The 20,803-nt window shown below is 37.3% G+C and overlaps 1 protein-coding gene across 8 annotated transcripts in view; it reads right to left on the bottom strand.

The window, feature by feature from the left end:
- grik4 (glutamate receptor, ionotropic, kainate 4) overlaps positions 1 to 20,803 on the bottom strand; it is a 353,167-nt gene that overhangs the window by 196,714 nt on the left and 135,650 nt on the right. For 5 of the 8 annotated variants that reach the window (XM_081614530.1, XM_017308264.2, XM_008425647.3 and 2 more), the window contains exon 3: positions 9,611 to 9,744. The exons of 1 other annotated variant lie outside the window; for it this stretch is intronic. In XM_081614530.1, the coding sequence (XP_081470656.1) occupies positions 9,611 to 9,692 (82 nt within the window). In that variant the 5' untranslated portion in view covers positions 9,693 to 9,744. Of the gene's footprint in view, positions 1 to 9,610; positions 9,745 to 9,829; positions 10,055 to 20,803 lie in introns of those variants that run through there. 2 more of the 8 variants (XM_008425646.3, XM_081614529.1) reach the window with 2 other exon arrangements.

Below are 20,803 nucleotides of genomic sequence, written 5' to 3'. Positions count from 1 at the left end.
GTTTGAGAAATCCTTGAATCTTCAGGATTAGCCTGCTAAAAGCCAGACCCTTGTTCAACCCTCAGCCAATGGGGGCTGAGGGTTGCTAAAGGTGCAAACGCTGGGTAAAATTCACAAACACAACAATCACCAATGTTTGACGATGACATACGAAATGCACCAGTTCAATGCCATGAAGTTTACCGGAAATCGCCTGCAAAAGCCTGACGATTGCAAAGGAAGGCAATCGTCAGGCTAATTCTGGGTTTCTTAAATGCTTCCTCATACAGTGTGGCGACTATTGACACAAATCTCCACCTTGCAGTTTCAGTCTCCACCCAAGTACCCACACAACGGAGCAACCTTACCCCACGTCTCCCACACACAACTCCACCAGACTTAGCAGCAGCAATTAGCAATGGTGGAGCTGAGCTGTGCATCTGCTGGGCTTCTCATACAGCTACGTCCCAGTTTAACGGTACTAAGAATGGTCATAAACAGCATTATGGAGGAGGATTGTTGTGATGATGTGCTGAAGGTGGAGTGACAGAAAGAGTACAAGTTTCTTAAAGAGACAAAGGCCCATTTCTGAGCGTCAAACTGCAAAGTAGTGAGGTGAATATTATGTTTGATAAATACAGCATTTTTATAACTAAGGATAATAGTTAATTGATTGTGCTATAAAATAGCACTATGTGCCTGGAAAATACATTTCTCATGTCAAGAAAACTGTTGAAGTCACAGGTCACATATTAATCATTTTGAGCATGAAGTCTTATTTTGTTCTGGGGGTTGATATGCAATGTTCACGACAAAATCTGTCAGTTTGTAATGATATCTCGTCTCCAGTGAAATAATCCATAAAACTTACAGATCTACCGGTTTTTTTTTTTCAATTTAAATAAAAGTCCATTTGTATTCCATGTGGTTATAAATGCAGCACTTATTCATACAAAGCAGTAATGTTGTCTGAATGTAGAAAATTTTAAAATATATAATTTGAAAACCAGTGTGATCAATTTAGAGTATTTAATCTGCACCCACCGGTTTTCTTATTAGGTTGAATTCAATAAAGGCTATGAAATGGAAAAAAAAGGAGCCCGTCTCCAGTGAAACCCCCGTACCGCCTTTGATTTAGGAACAGCTTATAATTGGCTCTTACACTCTGTTATTGAACAGGACAGATGCAAAGCATGTCTGCGTGAGAACATGTTTATGGAGTCGAGACAGGGTGCCTGATGAATCCAGCTCTAATGAAGGATCATGTCTGATTTTCCAGACTATTTGCCCAAGTTTTCCCTCCCTGTATACAGAAAAAAAACAGACATCAGCTTAAGGCAGTGATTATGTGTGAGCGGAGGAATATTTTCTCCAAATTAGCAAAAGAAGCAGCCTTTGCTGACTGGTTCAAATTAAGCAGTAGAAACTACTTCACTTAACGACTGGGGGGGTTTACCACCAACAAAAACAAGCTGCACCATATGGTGTTGATCTGGGATTTTTGCATAAAATTACGCAGTTCAGTCTCTTCCATACATACTTTGAGTTAACATTTTTTCAATTCAGGATTTTGAAAGTCTTTACTGTAATTAATGTCCAAATATACCATCACTTGGTTAAACCCACAAACTTTAATGTATTTTATTGCTATAATTTCATCTTTAGGTATCTTCACCATTTCTCTCTTATGTTTAGGTATAAAATCCTTCCAACATAAACATGCTTAAATGGAAACCGTCTCATTTTAGGTCTAAAGGTTCCTTTAGGGGTTTTGTTCCTCTATATACAGGCATCACGGTTTAGCCAATCCATTTTCCGTAACCTCTGACCAGCTGCCTGCTGGTCAGCATCATGCTGAAGGAGAAAGCATTCCCTCAGCATGATGCTGCCATCACCACCCAGGTCACACTATGGGATATTTTTATTCATCACAAATAATGTTTTACCTGTTTGTCAAAAATACTGATTTTGGCCTTATTTTCTTCTACATTTGCTATGTAACCTAAAGGTTTTGTGATAAAATCAAGACGTTATTAACTCTTCTTTAAACATTACAAGCATCCCGTCAGTCTTTTGCAGAGGTCAGATTTGTGGGGTGCATGATAAAAGATTAAAATTATCAGCCAAAATATTCTCCAACTTGAGCTGTAGATCTCAGTTCCTCCACATTATCATGGTCCTCTTGGTTTCTTTTCTAACTAATGCTTTTCCAACCTGGCCTGTCAGCAAGGCGGACACCCAAATATTCATGGGTTTGCAGCACCAGGGTTTTTTCTAGATGTTGGACTGGTCAGTGCTCTGAGATGTTTCATATTGTCTTACAACCTGGCACAGTTTTAAACTTCTCCCCAACTTTATTCCCGACTTGTTTAGGGTTAGTCTTTGGTCTTTGTGATGCTTTTTATTTTCTAACGTTTCCTCACTGACATCTGAGGCCACATTAGGATTTATACTGAAGTTAAGCTTATTGTAGGTGGACTGACCAACACTGCTTCATTTAGGGGTATCAGAGTTAATCAGGCTAAACAGTAATTGTGTCACTTTTCAGAGCTATGTTTCATTTTCCTGACTTGTTTAAATGACATGCTACTTTGTGATGGTCTATCAAAAAATAAATAAATCCCATCAAATTCAGTTTCTCTTTTTTTCCCGTATGCTTAATAAAAATTTTGAATGAATCTGTAAAAGTTCTATAAATGAACATGGACACCTTGGATCGCATGTTCAAAGTGACTTATTTATAAATAGAAGCTTGTCATTTTTAATTTTAATCAATGGACTTGCCACCAAAGACAACGAGTCCAACCACACTGATCTTGCTGCTGGCCGCTGGAAGGTCCTGGGGGTAATGTGGAAGAGGTGGGAGGTTGTTTTTGGCACCGTCACGTTCAGAGAAGGCCAGACAGTGACATTATGCCAGCCAGGCAGGACTCTTGGGAGAGCCATGCTAAATACCATCTACAAAAGCACAAATGGCAGAGGGGAGTCTGTGGCGAAGTGTTGGGGTTACACATTTGTTTGTGTGTCCCACTGCACTTTGAAATGTGTGCCTTTTGCCGGTGCATATTTATGCCTCGTAATGAAGGTACACTGGCAACAAGCCGGGTGATGTGCAGAGATGACATTAGAGAAAAAGGAGAAAAAGCAGGCCAGGCAGCTAATTATCCATCAATGATGCAGCAGGAAGCAGAAAAACAACCAGCGCTGCTGTAGAGCTGAATTAATACAGTCAGACAGGGGCTGGTGATGAATAGCGAAGGTAAACAAAGGGGTAAAAAAAGCTGCTGTTCGTGAACCGGCAAACATTCGAAATCCAACGGAATGATTTGTTCTTGGTGTTTTCATATAAGAAAACTCTGGGTTTGAGCTGTTTTCAGAAAGCACAAAGTGGTTTGAAAGCACTGTGCGACAGACTGCAAACAGTATCACGCAGAAGCAGAGCCGAGAGCCGAGAGCGAGCAGACAGGGGAGAAATCTACTGAGTGATAAAAGTGTTCTTTTCAGAAATAAGAAAATGTTGATGCAGTTAAGAAGTGACAGTGTGCTCTGACTCAGTTCTGTTAACATTTGAAATAATGGAAGGATAAACATTTTTTCTTGTACAATAGCAGACTTAAAGATCAGAAGAGCTTTGAAACAGCTCTTATATACACCAAGGAGTTTGAAAGACAGACTTAAAAAAACTAAGCAATACTTTCATTTGAACAGAACATGTCTTTGGAAAAGACTACTTAGCTTGAGGATGCTGAGCGCTAAAGACAACAGGAAACACTCATTAAAGAAATATGTTTTAATTTTATTTTATTATATCTTCTTTTAAGTAGTAAAAAAAATAATTTAAGCTTTCATCTCCAGGTGTTTTCAGCTCTCTGATGCAATTTACAACACATTTTTAAATTCACTGTGTAAAACACAATCTTTCTCTTATGACTGACATTAAATCTGAATAAACATGTTGTATCTTACGTCCATTGAGATAATCCAAAGCATTGCTTTTTGCTTCATCAAATGATGTTGAGGGGCACATTGTTTTAAAATAGTCAGAAGTTTATATTTATATATCCCTTTTTTGTAGAACTGATTTTCTGCCTTTTTATTTACAAGATTAAAACGTTCCAGTGTGCTTTCACAAGATTATCCTAGTAATGTTTTGCTCCATTTCTCCTGATGCAGCTGGTCAGGTTTGTAATGTGTTCTTGACCCAACATACCTTTCAGCTCTGCCCAAACATTATCTATGGAACTGAGACCAGAGTTTTATGATGGCCACTCCGAAATATTGACTTTTTGGTCCTTAGGTCGCTTTGCAACTAAATTGCCGGTATGTCTTGTATTGTCCATTTGGAGACCGGCTTGTGTTCAGGCTTTCACTTCCTAGCTTATGCATCTTTACATGGTACGTTGCGTTTGGTTTAGGGTGAATTTACACATTTCATTCCAAGAAAATGTCCATTTCCAGGGCACAGAACCCGTCTCCTTCCTGATTAGTCATTCCCAAGCTATTAATGCCTGAAATCTTCAGGCATCTGCAAATTGCACACATGGATGAATCATGTGCACTGTAAGTCAAGAAAAATATTTTTTTTTTCTCTAACGGTAAGTCAAACTAACATTCATGTTTTAGATTGGCTGGAATTTTCACAATTATTTCTAATTTTTTTTTCAACCCATGTTCATGAGCAAAATAACAGAATAGTGTTTTGTCTTTAATTTTAAAGTTTGCAGCACAACATGAGTTCATCTGAGACACACATTTGGATGCGTTTTAAGGCAACACCTGAAACAGACGTCTTACATGTCATCATAGGAAGATTTTGTTTATTTGATTAAACAAAATCAAGTAAGGTATCAGGAAGAGGATAATGAAATCCTCAAAATGTGAATTTTTGGATTCAGTCAGTGTCATTCTGTTAAGTTTAAGTTTTGATTAAAGGGGTTATAATCATCTTGTGATATTTTGTTTTTGTGTGCGACGTTGGGTTCTTGTAGGTCAGATCTACAAGGCCCCAGAGACGCCAGGAGCAAACTCTGCTCTCTGCAGAATGAAGCTTATTCTGAAAATGTATCTTAATCTTTCCATTACTCTTTCTATAGGCAATGGACATATCTTTCCAATAAAGCCAAATAGAAACCTAAATGAACACTCGCTCAAGCTTTAGCCAGATGAAGTCCTAGTCATACTGCATCAGATATTTGTTCTCTACGTACGGTCCAGTTCTAAAAATGATGCATTATCTAAACCAATTCATACACGGTCAAGTGAAAATACGGTCCGTCTCAGTAAACAGACCCGGTTGCTTTAATAGTGGGCTTCAGCTTATCTGCGTCGTTGGCCCCGGTGCCTCCCATCCTCCTCTTAACAATAACACATTGATCTCCTGTGGGGTTTAGGTCAGGCCGGTTTGCCGACCAATCAAGCACAATGATGGTCACAAAAGCAGATATTGGGCTTTAGTAAGCAAATGGCCAGGACAGCTGGAAAATGAAATCAGCTTCTCCACAAAGCTGGTCAGCAAAAGGGAAGCGTGAGGTGTTCAAGTATTTCCTGATGGACGGCAGAGTTTAGTCTGGACCTGAATGAGACGTTGGACCACGAGATGACGGCGCTCCCTGACTGATGAAACTTTACACTGAATGCAACTCTGATTCTGTGTCTTTAGATTTTTGGACCTTAACTAATGAATGAATTGCAAAATGTACTTTGATCTGACGAGATATCTTTGGGCCATGGAGCGACAGTCTAGTACTTTTTCTCCATAGCTCAAGTATGAGATATCCAAGTGCAAGGGCGTAGGAACGAGTCTGTCATTGGGGGGGGGACGCATATCGGAAACCTGACAGAAAAGTAAGAGGCTTGAGCGAAAATGTCAAACAATTATGCCATCAACACGTCAGTAATGCGTTACTCTAATCTGACCCTTGTTTCAGTAACAAGTATTCTAACATGTTACTATTTACAATCCAATAATCAGATTAAAGTTATGCATAGTACAATGACCGTCATTCCAGGATGAACACTCACTTTATCATTTGCCTCACAACTAGCAAGATAAATACTCTGGTAGCACAGACAGGCTAACAGATTCTGATATATTTTAATGGTCAAAAGACATTTGATTATTGGTCAAAATGCATTGATATAAATTGACTGGTAATTGAACAGGTTCTACCTCTTTCTAAAACCAAAGTAGAAAACAGCTCATAAAATAGGACTCTGCAGTTTTAAACTCAATGCAGCAGTTTGACCAACAAAAATAAAATCTAAAAAACAAGTTTTGTTCTTCTTGAACAGCTTTCTACATCAGTGCAACAGTTTGATCTACAAAATAAATAAAAATTGTACTTTTTACGTCTAACAGACACCTTAGCTCCTCACTGTTAACTCAGTCTCACTTTCCAGCTCTGCATTCAGTAACACTGAAGCAAAAAGACTAAATGTTTTTATTCTCTTGTCATTTTCAGCCACAAACATTTAAGTAAAATATCTACAGTTATGTGTTTCTGTCTCTGCCTCCCTCTGACTCTCTGCAGCCTGATGTTCCTGCAGGGATTCATGGATTTACAACAAGCACTACAGTAATTTACAGGATCAGAATGTGAACTAAATATAAAAAGTATGTTTTTATCATACAGAATGAGAATTTAAACAACTTAATTTTCAGATGTATACATTATTATACATCTCAACTCTATTTACTGTGTAGCAAAAATTTTCACTAATTTATTTTTTAACCTCTCCTCAAGCACTTTTCTTATTGTCTCCTAACCCTTAGCCTTATTGTGCGGAAATAATGAAAATAATATTGAAACGTTGAAAGACATAAAACGGATGAAAACTGAAGATCAGTCTTCATCCGTTATCCTTTCTGGTTTTATTGTAATTAATATAATTTTTAAACCTTCACACTCTGAAACTCCACCTGGCTCTCCTATGCCTGATCTGCTCCTCTCATAATAAAATAGTTTAGTTTATTTAAAAATTAAAAACAGTTAATAGATATTTCAATAAACTAAATGAAGACCTCACCGGAGCTTCTTCACCTTTCTTCAACATCATTCTAGCACTGCTGTTCTCCTAAATATCTAAATAATATAATATAATATAAATACATGTTAAGTGGTCTAATATGATCAGGTGTTGTTCACTTTAAATAATAAAAAGGCTAATTTTGCTGCTGTTTCAGTCTCATTATAAAGCATTGTGACTAGACTAGCTAACTTTTAAACAAAGTTAGCAGTAAAATGTTGGACATGTGACTATTCCAGAATTAAATCGGCTTAATCAAAAAGATTTAGTTATATATGAAAGTAAACTGTCAACAAGATGTTATAAACGAGCGATATTCATGGTAAAATTCCTGACAGACAGTTTACCTCATTCAAACGGAGTTTCTCTGACTCCTGCTGCTGCTGCCTTTACTCTGGGCCGTTCAGAGGTGGGATGGGGAGGGGAGGGGCAGGAAGCGCTCTGCTGAATGCGCTGTTATGCGCCTTCAAAATAAAAGCATGCGAGTGGAGGATTCTTCGCAACTGCGGTGAAATTATTGGGGGGGGGGGGACAAATGTGGCTCTCTCCAATATCTCCCCCTCTCCCGCTTCCTACGCCTATGTCCAAGTGTGTCTCTGGATCCAATGTGGCTTCAGAAAATATCTGGATGCCCTTGCTCTGAATATTTTAGAAAATTATTTAGATTGTTTAGATTGTGGTTTTCAGGAAACAAAGATTGTTTCTGTACACTTAATAAACACCACTGCATTAAACATTCAAAATTAAACTTGAAGGAGATATCTGCTTTATAAAAATGCCAGTGTTCTTTGCTAAAGACCATATATTCCACTTCTGAAGTTTCCACAAACTGAAAAGTTTGTTTTGGCTCCCAAGCTTTGAAAATATATCTCATTAAGTGAAGCGGTTCAGATTCGGAGAGGAAGAGCATGTCACAGAAATCTCACTTTGACACACTTTTCTGACGTCTTCATGAAATGTTTCTTCCACACGTTTTGAGCAAAATACAGAAGTACGGAGTCTCCCATGTGGCTTTTGAGATATTTTCTTTTAAGCTGTTTTTCCTTTCACAATGAGACAGTTAATGTCTGGTGAGGTGTACGAGACAGGCTGCTTGAAAGAAGTCTCAAAGTTTATTCTTTAATGTCATCAACAACTCAGTTTGCTGCTCAGCCATTTATCCATCAAGGGAACGTTTTTGCTGGTCACGTGCCTAATTGTCCCTCTTAAAAGGCTCCTGCAAAAGTATTCATACACCTTGAAGTTGACTCTTTTTCATGATGGAACCACAAATATTGTATTTGGATTTTAGGTGACAGACTAGCAAAGTAGTGCATATGTGTGAAGTGAAAAAAAAAAGATCAATGCTTTCAGTTTTGTTTATATAAAAAAATTCTAAAACCTTGGCATTCATTTGTATTCAGCCTTTTATTGTAATACCGCCTAACAAAATCCATCATTTGATTGGGAAACTATTAGTCATACGCTCCACAAATCTGGCTTTTATGGATGAGTGGCAAGAAGAAACTTACTGCTCACTGAAACAAAGTATGAAAGCAAACATTTGGAGAAGGTTCTCCAGTCCAATAGCCAACATCAACATACAAAGCAAAGCCAAACAAAACAATATCCCTGGAAATTAAAACCCATGGTGGCTGCAGCATCGTGCTGTGGGGATGCATTATCTGCAGCAGGAATTGGGAAGCTGGTCCAAGATGTTGGACCACATCAATACACCAATACTGGAGGAAAATCTGTTGGAGGCTGAAAACGACTTTATCCAGACCAGAGGAAATATGTATCCTTTAGAAGAAAAAGCAACCATAAACATGCAGCCCAGGCTGCAATGAAATGATTTAGATTAAAACATCTATCAGAAAGAAGCAGTCAAGGTCAAGACATAAATTAAATTCAGAATCAGTGACAAGATTTAAAAATGTATGTTGACATTAAGCGATGAGCTATTAATTAAATCAATTAACTGCAGGATAAATTAAGATGAGACCTATAGTTTCCATTCTGATGATAAATTTTTTTTTTGAAGGTCAATTTTGTTTACACAGACTTCATAATCCATGTTATTAATGAATGTGGTTATGTGTGTTTTTCATTTTTGTTTTATTTATTGTTTTTGGTGTTAGGATATATAAAATGTCTTCGGGTTCCGTATAAAATTATGCTTCATTAGTCTTATTCTCATGCCATTATCAACAAATGACTTAAAAACAGTCTGGAAATAACAGCGTTACTGTCAATTTCTGACCATTTATAGTTTAGTAAGAATGGGTTTTTGTGAAAGGCCTGGCTGACATTCACCATCCAGTCTGACTGAACTTTGGCTATGTTGCAAAGAGAAATAAAGAAACTTCAGAATCTATATGTACAAAGCTGGCAGAGACAAAATCCCAAAGGAGTCGCAGCAAAACGCAGATCTATAAAATATTGACACACTGGCCAGAACACAAATTCATGCCACTTTCTAAGATTTTTACTTGTAAAAACATTTGAGAACCACGTTTGTTGTTTTTTTTTTCCACTTCCACCTACTTGGTGTTAGTCTATCACATAAAGTCCCCGATGACCGACGCTAGGAAATACATGATTACAATTTTGTTCTGCGGCTTACCTATCCTGAAGGAGAGCGGGCCACCAGAGGTGCTTCTCACCCACATGGCTAAGAAGAGCAGAAGCGCCCAGACTGTGAGCATCTTCTATGACTCCTCATGGGTCCTGCCCCGGGTGTGCCCCTGTCACAGCCACCTAAAACATACAGAGAGCAACACTGAAGCATTCATGGCATCTGACAGGATGTGAAACAAGCGCACTCATTCTCTTAATGTCCTACCGAGACGCACGTCGGGAATCTGCTGGAGAAGCTGACAGCAAAAGTGCTGCAAAGTGAACCTGAGGCCTGTTGCAGTTGAAACGAGATTGCTGATCTCATTTCCATTTGCATCAGTGGCTGAGGGACTTAGTACAGTTTGTATATGAGGAGGATGTTAATGTTATTCTTTTTTTTGACAGTAATAATCCCAGTGAGTGAAGTTTATTCCGTTCCTACGAACATGTTTTACGAGATTTAAAAAATACAATTTTTTACCTAAATGTGTCTCCAAATAAGTGTCACTGATAGAATGATTTAAAAAAAAACATTTTTTATTTCAATAATTCAATCAAAGAGCCACATATTTCAAGCACCTGCTTCTGTTTGTTTGCATGTTTATGGCTTGCTGCTAATAAAAACCCAAAATTCAGTTTCTCAGAAACCTTGAGTGTCTGCAGAAGATTAAAAAAATGAATCTCTAGAGTATTATTTTCACTTTTTATAGTCAATTACTGAAAGATATTTGATTTTTCTCAGCTTCTGATGTATTAATATGTACCTGTACCTATTACATTATTACACAGCAATGTGTCATCTTCTTTTATTAAGTGGAAAATCTCTCAATTCTTTATACAGAAAACGGCATAACCCTTGCGTTCACATATTTTAATATTTTCAAATAACATTGTTTTAGATACTGAACCAATTCGGTTAGTTATGGTTGTTTTTGTTTCCATGACACTCTGCGCCTTACAGCTTTGTTGTTTCAGTCTAGTTCCCTTCTCAGATACCTCTCCAACGACAGAAGATGAAGATTACGGAAATTAATTTTACATGTCAGCATGTCTGATTAAAAAACTAAAAACATGAAACCACGACATGTCAGGTTAAAAAAAAGGCCACTTCTTTGAATTAAGTACCCAACGTGGTAAAATGTCAAAGACTGAATGTTTTCAATCTGTTTTGTTAATCAAGTGGGATCAATATTATGGTAAGAATGAAAACTTTAATTATAAATAAGTGGTTGCAGAAAATAAGAAATAATTTGAGACTAATCAATAAAAGAATTTTACTGCAGGAACTCACGATAATACCGGGGAGAGTTTATGTGTTTTTGAAGTAATTGTCTTTCTAAATTTGAAAGAAAAAACAATAAAAAAGAACAAATTTTCAGAACATTTGCATCGACGCACCAGTCCTGTTCACATCACTCAGTTACGGCAACACAAAGACTCTTTAATTCAGAACAACAACTTTCTCCAAACAACAACAAATTGACTTCTAATCCTCTTTGTTTACTGACAAAAACCTACATCCACAGGCTGCCGAGTCTAAATCTGGATTTACATCCCTTCAAAAAGACGTTTATTTGATTAGGATCTTGTGACAGAGAAGACGTGCCCTGGAGCGAATAACGTGAGCTTCGTGACATGGCCTGAGACGGCGCCGAAAGGGTTTTGCCATGATCAGCCAGACCTGGATTCCAGCCTGACATTCACGGGAACAAAGTGCGGAAGAAACACTGCGTTGAGGCACGCTGCATGGAAAACAGCAGCCGAATACGTTTGATCCAAACAGGATCAAATGCATAACTTACTTTAGGAGTTTAACTTTGTCAGATTTTAAATCTTAGGAAAAACTGACTTTGCAGAGGAGACAACAACCTTCTGATATTATGAAAATTATTTCAGTAACTATTACCTTGTTTCTTACATCCATTTAAAAAGGTTAAAATAATTTAGGCTAATCTGGACCGTGGGTAATGCAAATTATATGGATATTTCTCGTACAGAAAAGCAGTTTCTGTTGGATGATTGCTCAGCATCTTAAATCTGTGCCAAGAATTCATATCTTTGCAAAATGAAAACTAGGTACAGTGCCATATACTTATATGTTTTTGGACTTTTCCACATTTTTTTTAATTTATTCCAGGACTCCATTTGATCATTCTCAAACAACTGCTGCTTTTGTAGGAAAATCTGTCTGAAATCACTCAAAGAAAAAATAATCAGAAAGTGAAAGGATGAATTAGTTGCTTCTACAGACAAAAGAGTCAGCCTAAGAAAGCCGAAGCCGAATTTGCTCTTTAAGACTTTATTACAAGTAACCAGGGATAACAACTTTTAGTGCTAATAAGTTGTTTCCCAGAGACTTTAGTCAGCATGCAGTATTGGATCGACTCCTCAGGGTCAATAATTGACAGGAAAAAAAGAGAGAGGAAAACCAATCAAATTCAAAAGATAAACTTTAAAAGGCTCTCAGAGGGAGGAGTTTGGTGTGGAAGAACTCGACTGGCCCGACCTCAACCGAGCAGAACACCTTGGGGATGAAATAAAGAGGACACTGCAGGGATTTTCTTCCAATAATCAGTGCTTGACCTCACAAGTGCTCTCCTGAAAGAATGGCCAGAAATTCCCATAAACCCCATCACTTTGTGGAAATCCTTCCCAGAAGAGATTAAGCTGTTAAAGCAGTAAATGGTGGGCTAACTCCATGGAAAAGATGAGATGTTATTGAAAAGCGTGTTTGGACAAAAGGTGGCTGCCTTTTCATTTATTAATAGGGTCACAAGTTTCTCAGAATGTTATGTTTAATATCCATTTTGCTTCATTAAATTACAAGTGGTCTCATCTGGCAGTATTGAAATGCCACTATTACACACAGAGATATTTTTAGTTCAGTTTTCACACATGGAAAACTCGCAGAGGTGAGAGAGTTGCTTATGACAACAATTTGTGTTTGTATCGGATAAGCATCTGGCATGAATTAATGTGAATCTTAATTATTAAAGGAGAGGGTAGTTAGAGTGAACTGAGCTTTGAGGGTCTAATGTCCAGAGAGCGATGATGTGCTGTTTTCAAAGACCATGTGCTAGAAAAACCTTCCTACATTGTACAAAGAAAACACAAGAAACATCCAGCTTCTTCAGCGATCTCCAAACAGAGTGAGGAAATTTACTGAAGGAATACGGTCATCTTAAGATGTCTTGAAACAGAAAGACGGCAAAATCCTGACCAAGGACCTGAACAAACATGAGTAAGGTAGCTCATCCTGATGTAAATGTTGTGAATGTTGCGAGTTGTAAGAAAGTCTCAGTGAGTACAAGATAGCATGTTTGTTCAAACATAAGATAACATCAAACTTTAGTTGCTAAGTTAATACCAGAAGCTAGAGATATATTTAGTACTCAAACTTTGACCAAAGAAACCGTCACAAATGTAATCTGGGCAGGTCATGTTCCATACAGTGTGACGTATTTTATTGATTGTAATCCAAATGTTTTAATCTGTCGATTCTGAATGCTTTTTTCTTTAAATACGAAGGTGAAAAATGAGATCCTAGTTAGGTAATATATATACAACATTTTTACATTTTTATCTCACACATTCACAACTCAAGAGTTTGTCAAATATCAGTCGACAGAATCTTTTATGGATACTAAATTTCTTTTTGTAAACTGGTGGTTATATATCATGTAATGTGGGCTAATGCCAAGATATAACATTATAATAATAAAAAAAAATAACTGTAGTGATTTATTTCTACAGTAAGTAGATGTTTACCATAGTGTCTTGCATCCGATGCTTGCTTTTTGGGGAACCAGGGGAAAATACCATCAAATAAATATAAATATAGACACTATATTATGTTGCAGAAGAAACATGTCACGATTTATGGTTTTGGCATGAAGTTAAATAGCATGGTAATTTTTGTAACTGAAACATTACTTGTTTTTATGATTAAAAATTGCCTGCATGAACATGAACAGCTTGTTAATCTACACATTTGAATTATTTTAGTACGAACAGAAGTGAACCATAATTAAATTCTCTGCAAGTGCCTATAAAAAAATAAAAAATATGAATCTGTTAGAGCCTTAAGATGACATATATTGTCATTTGGTAATATGTAAAAATTGAACAGATTTATTTTGCAAATATTCATCTGCAAAGTTTGCATATTAGTTTGTGCTCAACATTTTTTTTTTATCAATAAAAAGCAAATAAAGCAGCGTACCAAGAAAACGACTTCCCAGATTTTCATACAGACTGAAACTGCATCATATTTAATAGGAATAAAAAATTATTAGAAGAAAAACGCCCCAAGGTGAACACGTGATAACCTGAGGAGATTAATGTTTTATCTATTACCTAAGACGCTTCAAAGAGGGCGGGGGTGTGATGTGACAGCTGATCAATCCTCGTTTCATAGTACCTTTCGGATTTATTGATCAGACGAGAGCAGAGCCTGAAAGCAGAGCTGTCAACGTATGAGGAATGTAGAGCAAAGAATATTTTGTTGGACTGCTGAGATCAAACAAATGGATGTTTTACTGACTAATTACAAAATCAAATCCCTGCTTCTAGTTTATTGCCCACTAATGGCTTTATTACTTCTACAAACTAGTACTATTTACTGCAATCAAGAGAAACAGGAAATAAATTAAAATCAGATTTACATTCTATTATTGAGACTAATCAGTGTCGATTAAAAGCGTCATCAGCACAGAGTTAAAGACAAAGACCTTGTCAGCTTTCTGACTGAGTGCAAGCTGAACCACTAATAGCTCCTCAATGAAAGACTGAAGCACAAATTCCATTTTGTTCAATACAGAAGTAAAATGAAAGCCAGGTTGAATCATTGCCCTCATTTCTCAGCTCTCTAAAGTCAATTATGTCAATTTCATTTTTAGCTTCTCATCTGAGAAAGGCAAACACAGATTGATCTATTTTCTCTTACTGCACCGAGGCAGAATTAATAAAGACGGAGCTAGGCGGGGCGTAGGGGGGCGAAAAAGGGGGAAATCGCATGAGATGCTAGTTTGTACACGTTCACCTCGGTTTTTATCTGTAGATGACATGCTTCAAATATGACAGCTGCAAACAATCGAAGTCAAAACTTTGCTTTGATGTTTTCACTTCAAGAAAAATAAAGACACAATGTTTGCTCACCCCTTTCATTTACCCTTTTCTGTCCAAAATGGACAGAAAAACAAAACGTTTCAAATTTCTCTTTACTTGACAAATTTTTTTTTTTTTTTTTTTTTAAAGACAGAATGTGCATCATTTAGACGCTTCTGCAGTGCTGAACATTTCAACCGAGTTTCTGTCTTTTACGAGGGAAGGTTGCAGAATCAACTGCATAAAACAGAGGAAGCAGTCAGACAGAAAAATAAATATTTCAACATAAAAGAAGACTTAAAAAAGGAGCTGATGGGCAGAATTTCCAAAACGCACACAGGAACTGATTTGATGATGCCTGATTCCTGAAATTACTGGCCATTGTTTTAAAGTCAGAATTGTTAATAGAGGTTTTATTTATCATCTACACACGCTTAATTTTGCAGTGTCGGAGGAGTTCCTGGTGCTATGTTTTGAAGTCATGTTTTTGAACTGTGGGCGGAAGCCGGAGTAACCAGAGAGAACCCACAAATGCACAGCGAGAACATGCAAACGCCATGCAGAAAGACCCCGGGCCCGGGATTCAAACCCAGGGCATTTCTGCTGAATTTTCACTTCGAATAATAAAACCTTCAATAAATAACTGAGTGGTTAACCCACTACAAACAATTAGCCAAGTAGCTAAGAGAATCAGTAGTTTTAACATAAAAATTCAGGAAAAAAAAGCATTCTTCCCTCATATTTTGAGACGATTTGTATGCTTTCAGCTGACAGCATCACATACCGCGAGGCACTATGCAAAAAAATGTAAAAATAAAATCAAAAATTCAAGAATCTACTTCAAATATCAAAAAGTCAAAATTAAGTCCAATTAAAATTCAGTTCTATCATGGCTGCCTTTCAGCAGACATGATACTTTTGTGTTTCTCCCTTAATTATAAGATATCTAATGCCAATAAAAAGTGCTTTTAGTTCAGGGTACCACTGCTTTCTTCTCCATTTTAGTTCAGTTTACAGTGATGTGTAAGCAGACTAAGCTTTTCCCGTTAAATGCCCCAGAAAGATGTCTTACAGCTATTTACAGTATGAAGAGCAAGTCTTCTTCTAATATTAGGAGGAATATTTTCATAATTTAAAATCCTTCCCCCCCAAAAAACCTTATTAAAATAATTGCAAAGTGGAATACTTCAGAGGCCTTAGCTTGGTTTGACAACGCAGAGAGAAAAACGAGTCTGTCCTCTGTCAACGTGGCAACCATAGAGAGGATCGACGTCGACTGCCAGAGCAGGTTGATCCGGCAGTCTGACATGCCTCGTCAAAGCAATTGTTTACACAATCCAAATGTCAAAGCTGCCAATCACTCATCAGACACTCAGTTAATTCAGCTGCGAGTGGACCATTAAAAATGACAGTCTGAACCGAAGGCAAGTCAGACGCATAATGAGACTCATGGATTTGCATATATTCATGTGCTGTTGCATTGGGACTCAGAACTGGTACAAAAAGCAAGTTGCAGATGGAAATGAGTGATGTATGACCAATGTTTGAGAACGTTTTTATCTGCCAAAAGCCGCAGAATTAACGCGCATGCGAGATGCGTATTCCTGTGTTGGATATTTGCGGTAAGCTTAAAAAAAGTGGCTTATTGAAAGTATTAATGGAGATTGAAGAGCTATTTGTACATGGAAATATCACGTTCGGCCTAATTGTTTGGCTTTCTGCAACGACTCGAGTGTTTCCCCTTCAGGGTAAATTGGATGGTCACAGCCTGAGTGACTTCTACCAACATCTCCCAGCAGTAAACAAACCTTTTTTATTAACACTTAATCTCAGCGGTCCTGCTGTCAGGAGTAGTAAGAGTGTGATGGAAACGGCCTGATGTCGAGGCAGCGCCATGACCTACAGGGAGAGTATGTGGAAACACACTGTCCACACGGAGAACGCCAACTATGACGACAACCCAGCTGTGGTGTTTAATTACAACTGAACAGCAACGTATGAAGTTAACTTTGAATCTGCCTGAATAAACTGCAGGGAATTTATTTATTTTTTTGGTTGGTTGCCTTGAGGTGATATTGGTTGTGAAAGTGTTGCAACAGAAAGCGAAAAAAAACTAACTGAAAAACATATTTACAATATTGTTCATGCTTGGTTTATTCTCACACCAGAAGTCTTAAGACAGCTTTGCTTTCTGGATAATTTTCTGAGGAATTTACAAAGCGTCCAACCGTCCACCCAACCACTCTACTGGGAGAATCCCAACGCAATTAAAGATTACAATTTATTTATTCAATTTTTTTATTATTCTTAATTCTATAGGTTTAACCTAAAATATATCACCAGTTTTAGACAACTTGTGCTTGATGTGTTGTTAATTTACTTCTGTGAAGAGAAAAAGTCATGAAGCAACTTGCAGTAGTAAGGGGGTCATGATTTGGGATTTTCGTACAGTTCGAGTACTAAGTGCATGTTTGGTAGTAAGTTAATATTTGCTATGAAACCACAGCGACTATTGGACTTTGGTAGATCTTAAAGCAAACACACCAGGTGTTTTGAACAGTGATTGAAATGTTACAGAAACATTACTATTAATCGAAACTAACAGCTAAATAAAAACACTGTCATTCCTTTTACTGAGTCAGAACATAAAACGATAACCTAGAATTGCAACAACTTTAATTATTTGAGCTAGCTTTAGTACGCCATTTCATATTTTTCTGAAGTTTCTATATATGATAAGTCTTTATAGGGTTATGATTTTATTAAATAAGTCGTTATTTAATTAATATGTGGAGTAATTTCATCTGTGCCTTAAGGTGATATTTTACGATATATTTTCAGATCAGTCATTATACATTTTATTTTTATTTTAAATACCTGAAATTCTGCCAAATTGGTGATGTGACTTTTCCCGTTTTATCCAGTTTCCTCTGGAGCTGTTGGACTCATTTTCTCCTTTCACTCACTTTTTTTAAGCAGTTATGATGTATGGCAGTAAAACCTTGAATTGCTGATGCATAAGTGACTCAGCAAGTGGTTGCTAGGTTACCAAAGACTGAGAGAGTTAGTTGATGCCACACACTTTGCTCTGTTGGGTTTCTGAGGTTGAGCGGCTAAAGCCTTTCCTCTGCCTACATTCCCCAGAATGCTGTGCGGTTCTGGATTAGAGTTCAGTTAAGTTATTGAAAACTGACATATTTCCTATCGGTATTGATAATGTGCTTATTGTGATATTGTAATTGATTTATTGCCCATCCCTACCATGTCTAAAACATTCACAGATCGTTTCGTCTTTGTTTTTCCCCCCCAAGATCTTCTGTCTTTCAGCATCAACTGTTTTCAGACAGAACCAGCTGTATGATTGAAAGCCTTCAATTCATGTAGCATCAACATGACATGTTGTTTCTAATGGACAGTATTCGCAATTATTCTCTTCCTACAAGTTGTTTATTGTGTTTAAGTGTAACACAGGCATCAACTGTACTGCTCATCATTAAGCTGAATATCTTTGTTATTGTATAGAAATCAGTCTGATCCCAGAGCCTGAAGCTGCAAACAAATCCCAAAAGATTATTTTAGAAGTGTTGTCAAACTATGGTTTTAATTCTAAATATAGGCTGCTACAGATCATCGTAGGACTGACGTTTGGTCCATTATGCAGCTGAAAAAAAAAACAACCAAAGTAGCTTTTATTAATATCACATCTCATTTCACTCCAAGGACAATTACGCATGCATCAACACACCACTATGTGTAGTAATTCCATGATATATATATATATATATATAAAAAGAAATAATTATGTCTTGCTAATATAAGCTCCCACATGGTGGCAAATAATAAGGGGATATATGATATCTGTTGGTTGAGGTTAGTAATGGTTTTAATAACACGACTTCATGAATTGTGAGATGATATTGTGCTTAAACTGCAAGCGCATGTGGAACTACAGCCGCAGGCTGAGCTGTACTGTCCTTCAAGCTCATTATTATACAAGGCAATCATTTCTCCTTTCACATTATATCCTTGCATGTTGCAATGCTTGTGACTGTGCGAGTTGTCATAATAGAGTAAGGGCCCAGACAATCACCTTATTAGCTTTGACTTTATTGTCTGCAGAGTCGGGAGAGACTGCTACGTTCACAATCATGGCAGAAAGTTTGAGCAGCGAACCAAAAAAAAAAAAACAAAACATGTTTTTCTGTGCCTCTTTTTTTGTGGTTAGCTTATTGTGCAGTGATAAGAAACCCTGTTTCACTGCGTTTTTGGCCAGACAATATAGACACATTACCAAGCACATTTGAAGGTGTGGAAGTTTGTAGCTGAAATCACTTTCAGTGGACTGATTGCAATAAAGGCAGACATTCTCTAAATTATTGTCATCTAACAATGATCACCTCAAACAAAACGCCTGATGAAAATATCGCCTCAAAGGCAGAGATTGTAAAAACAATTTAGCTAAATAGATTACAGATCACTGAGAGAGGTCAAAGTGAGAGCTTCAGCTGCACTGAACATTCTTTGTTACGGAAAGAGATCCCGATGAACAGCGTTGCCACGACGACAGAGGTGCAGGCAGGAAGTGGATGTGAGAGTATTTCAATTAATGGTCCGTTCACAAGGAGAAGGTTTTCAATGAATCCCCAACATTCTGTTGGTGTCAAGCTGTTCGTTTACATGCCACTGACGACTGCAATCGGACACCGGCGCTTTTTGAAACCCGATCTCAGAGTTCAACTTTTCAGAAACAAGAAGCTGAACTCTTTTTGTGAGGTTCTCCACTGGTGTGAAAGCTGCACGGCTGCAGGACTTGTAGTCTGTATAGCAATGCACTGTGTGCGCTACTTAACCCTTTCAGTTCAACACGTCTAACATGGAAAATGCATCTCAGCCCCTCTGAGATTTTTTCTATTTACTTTGCGGTTTTTTTGCAATTAAAATCACTGACTTTGTGGTGCTACTTTAGAAATATTGCCAATATTTTTCCCCCATTAAACAACTTCCAAATCAATATATAGCTAAAAAAAAAGAAAAAAGAGTCAGTTTACCTTTGTGAGTAATCAAATGTCTCAGGTTTTTGATGTTGATCTGGAGGATGAACTGCTCACCAGATGTGCTCTTGTTTATAATTCGGCAGCACACTGTCGGCTCACAGATTGCGAGATGCATCGAGTTAAGAGACGATTCTCGGATGGGAGTTTTCATTTAATTGATTTAGTCATCTGTACTCTGTATGATCCTTTAAATTATACGGGCTGCTGTCATTAGTTGTACATAAAGTCAGCAGTGAAGGGGATTCCTATGATGAAAAAGAAGAGACACCCTCCTACGGTCTTATTTTTTTAAATCAGGAAAAACTTGTCGTTTTCATGCAAACTGCATAATATTTATATCTAGTGGAGCTATTTGACGATGAGCCGTTTATTTTCACCAACTCAAGACAGAAGTGATACACTGGCTCAAAGATCAGAACACTGGAAGTTAGAAAATGTGTGTGAATTCCTCAGACACCAACGTGAACCTGCCGTCGTTTCTAAAAAAAAAAAAGAGAAGCCGGACGCCACCAAATTGTAACCAGTTGAGAGCACAGAAGAGAAAAGATGGGTACACAGCTTTAAACTGGACTTTCGCACAGGTTGATGTCTTGTATGCAAAAGTGGGACAGCAGCATCATTAAGAAAAAAGGGTCAAGGCAGTAAAGACTCTTCACTTACATTTAACCACTTTTTGCACTTTTTAGACCTTTTTATTGGTCTTTGTATGCCAGAAAAACCTACAAATTGACTGTTTTGTCAGTCTAAGTAATGGCCATGGCAATAGGCTTGACTACATTTTCATTTAATCACTGCTATAAAAATCAAGCCGTTGTCAATTTTGGCAACTTTACAAGTTCCATCTTGATTAATTTGATGTAATTTAAGAAAAAAAAGAAGCAAAATTGAAAGACAAAATTCTTCTACCAAGGCCAACTAGTAACAGATAAAATAAAATGTCTTCTAAGTTTTTAAAAGGTAGATGAGGAGCATACAATGTCACTGACCTGTATTTTTATTTTTTGTGCGTGTCATGTACTCCTAAATGATTTTTTTTTTTC

The sequence above is a fragment of the Poecilia reticulata genome, chromosome 13 (assembly GCF_904066995.2).
Source record: "Poecilia reticulata chromosome 13, P_reticulata-male-v2, whole genome shotgun sequence".
NCBI lineage: Eukaryota > Metazoa > Chordata > Actinopteri > Cyprinodontiformes > Poeciliidae > Poecilia > Poecilia reticulata.
This window is presented reverse-complemented; position numbering and strand designations above follow the sequence as displayed.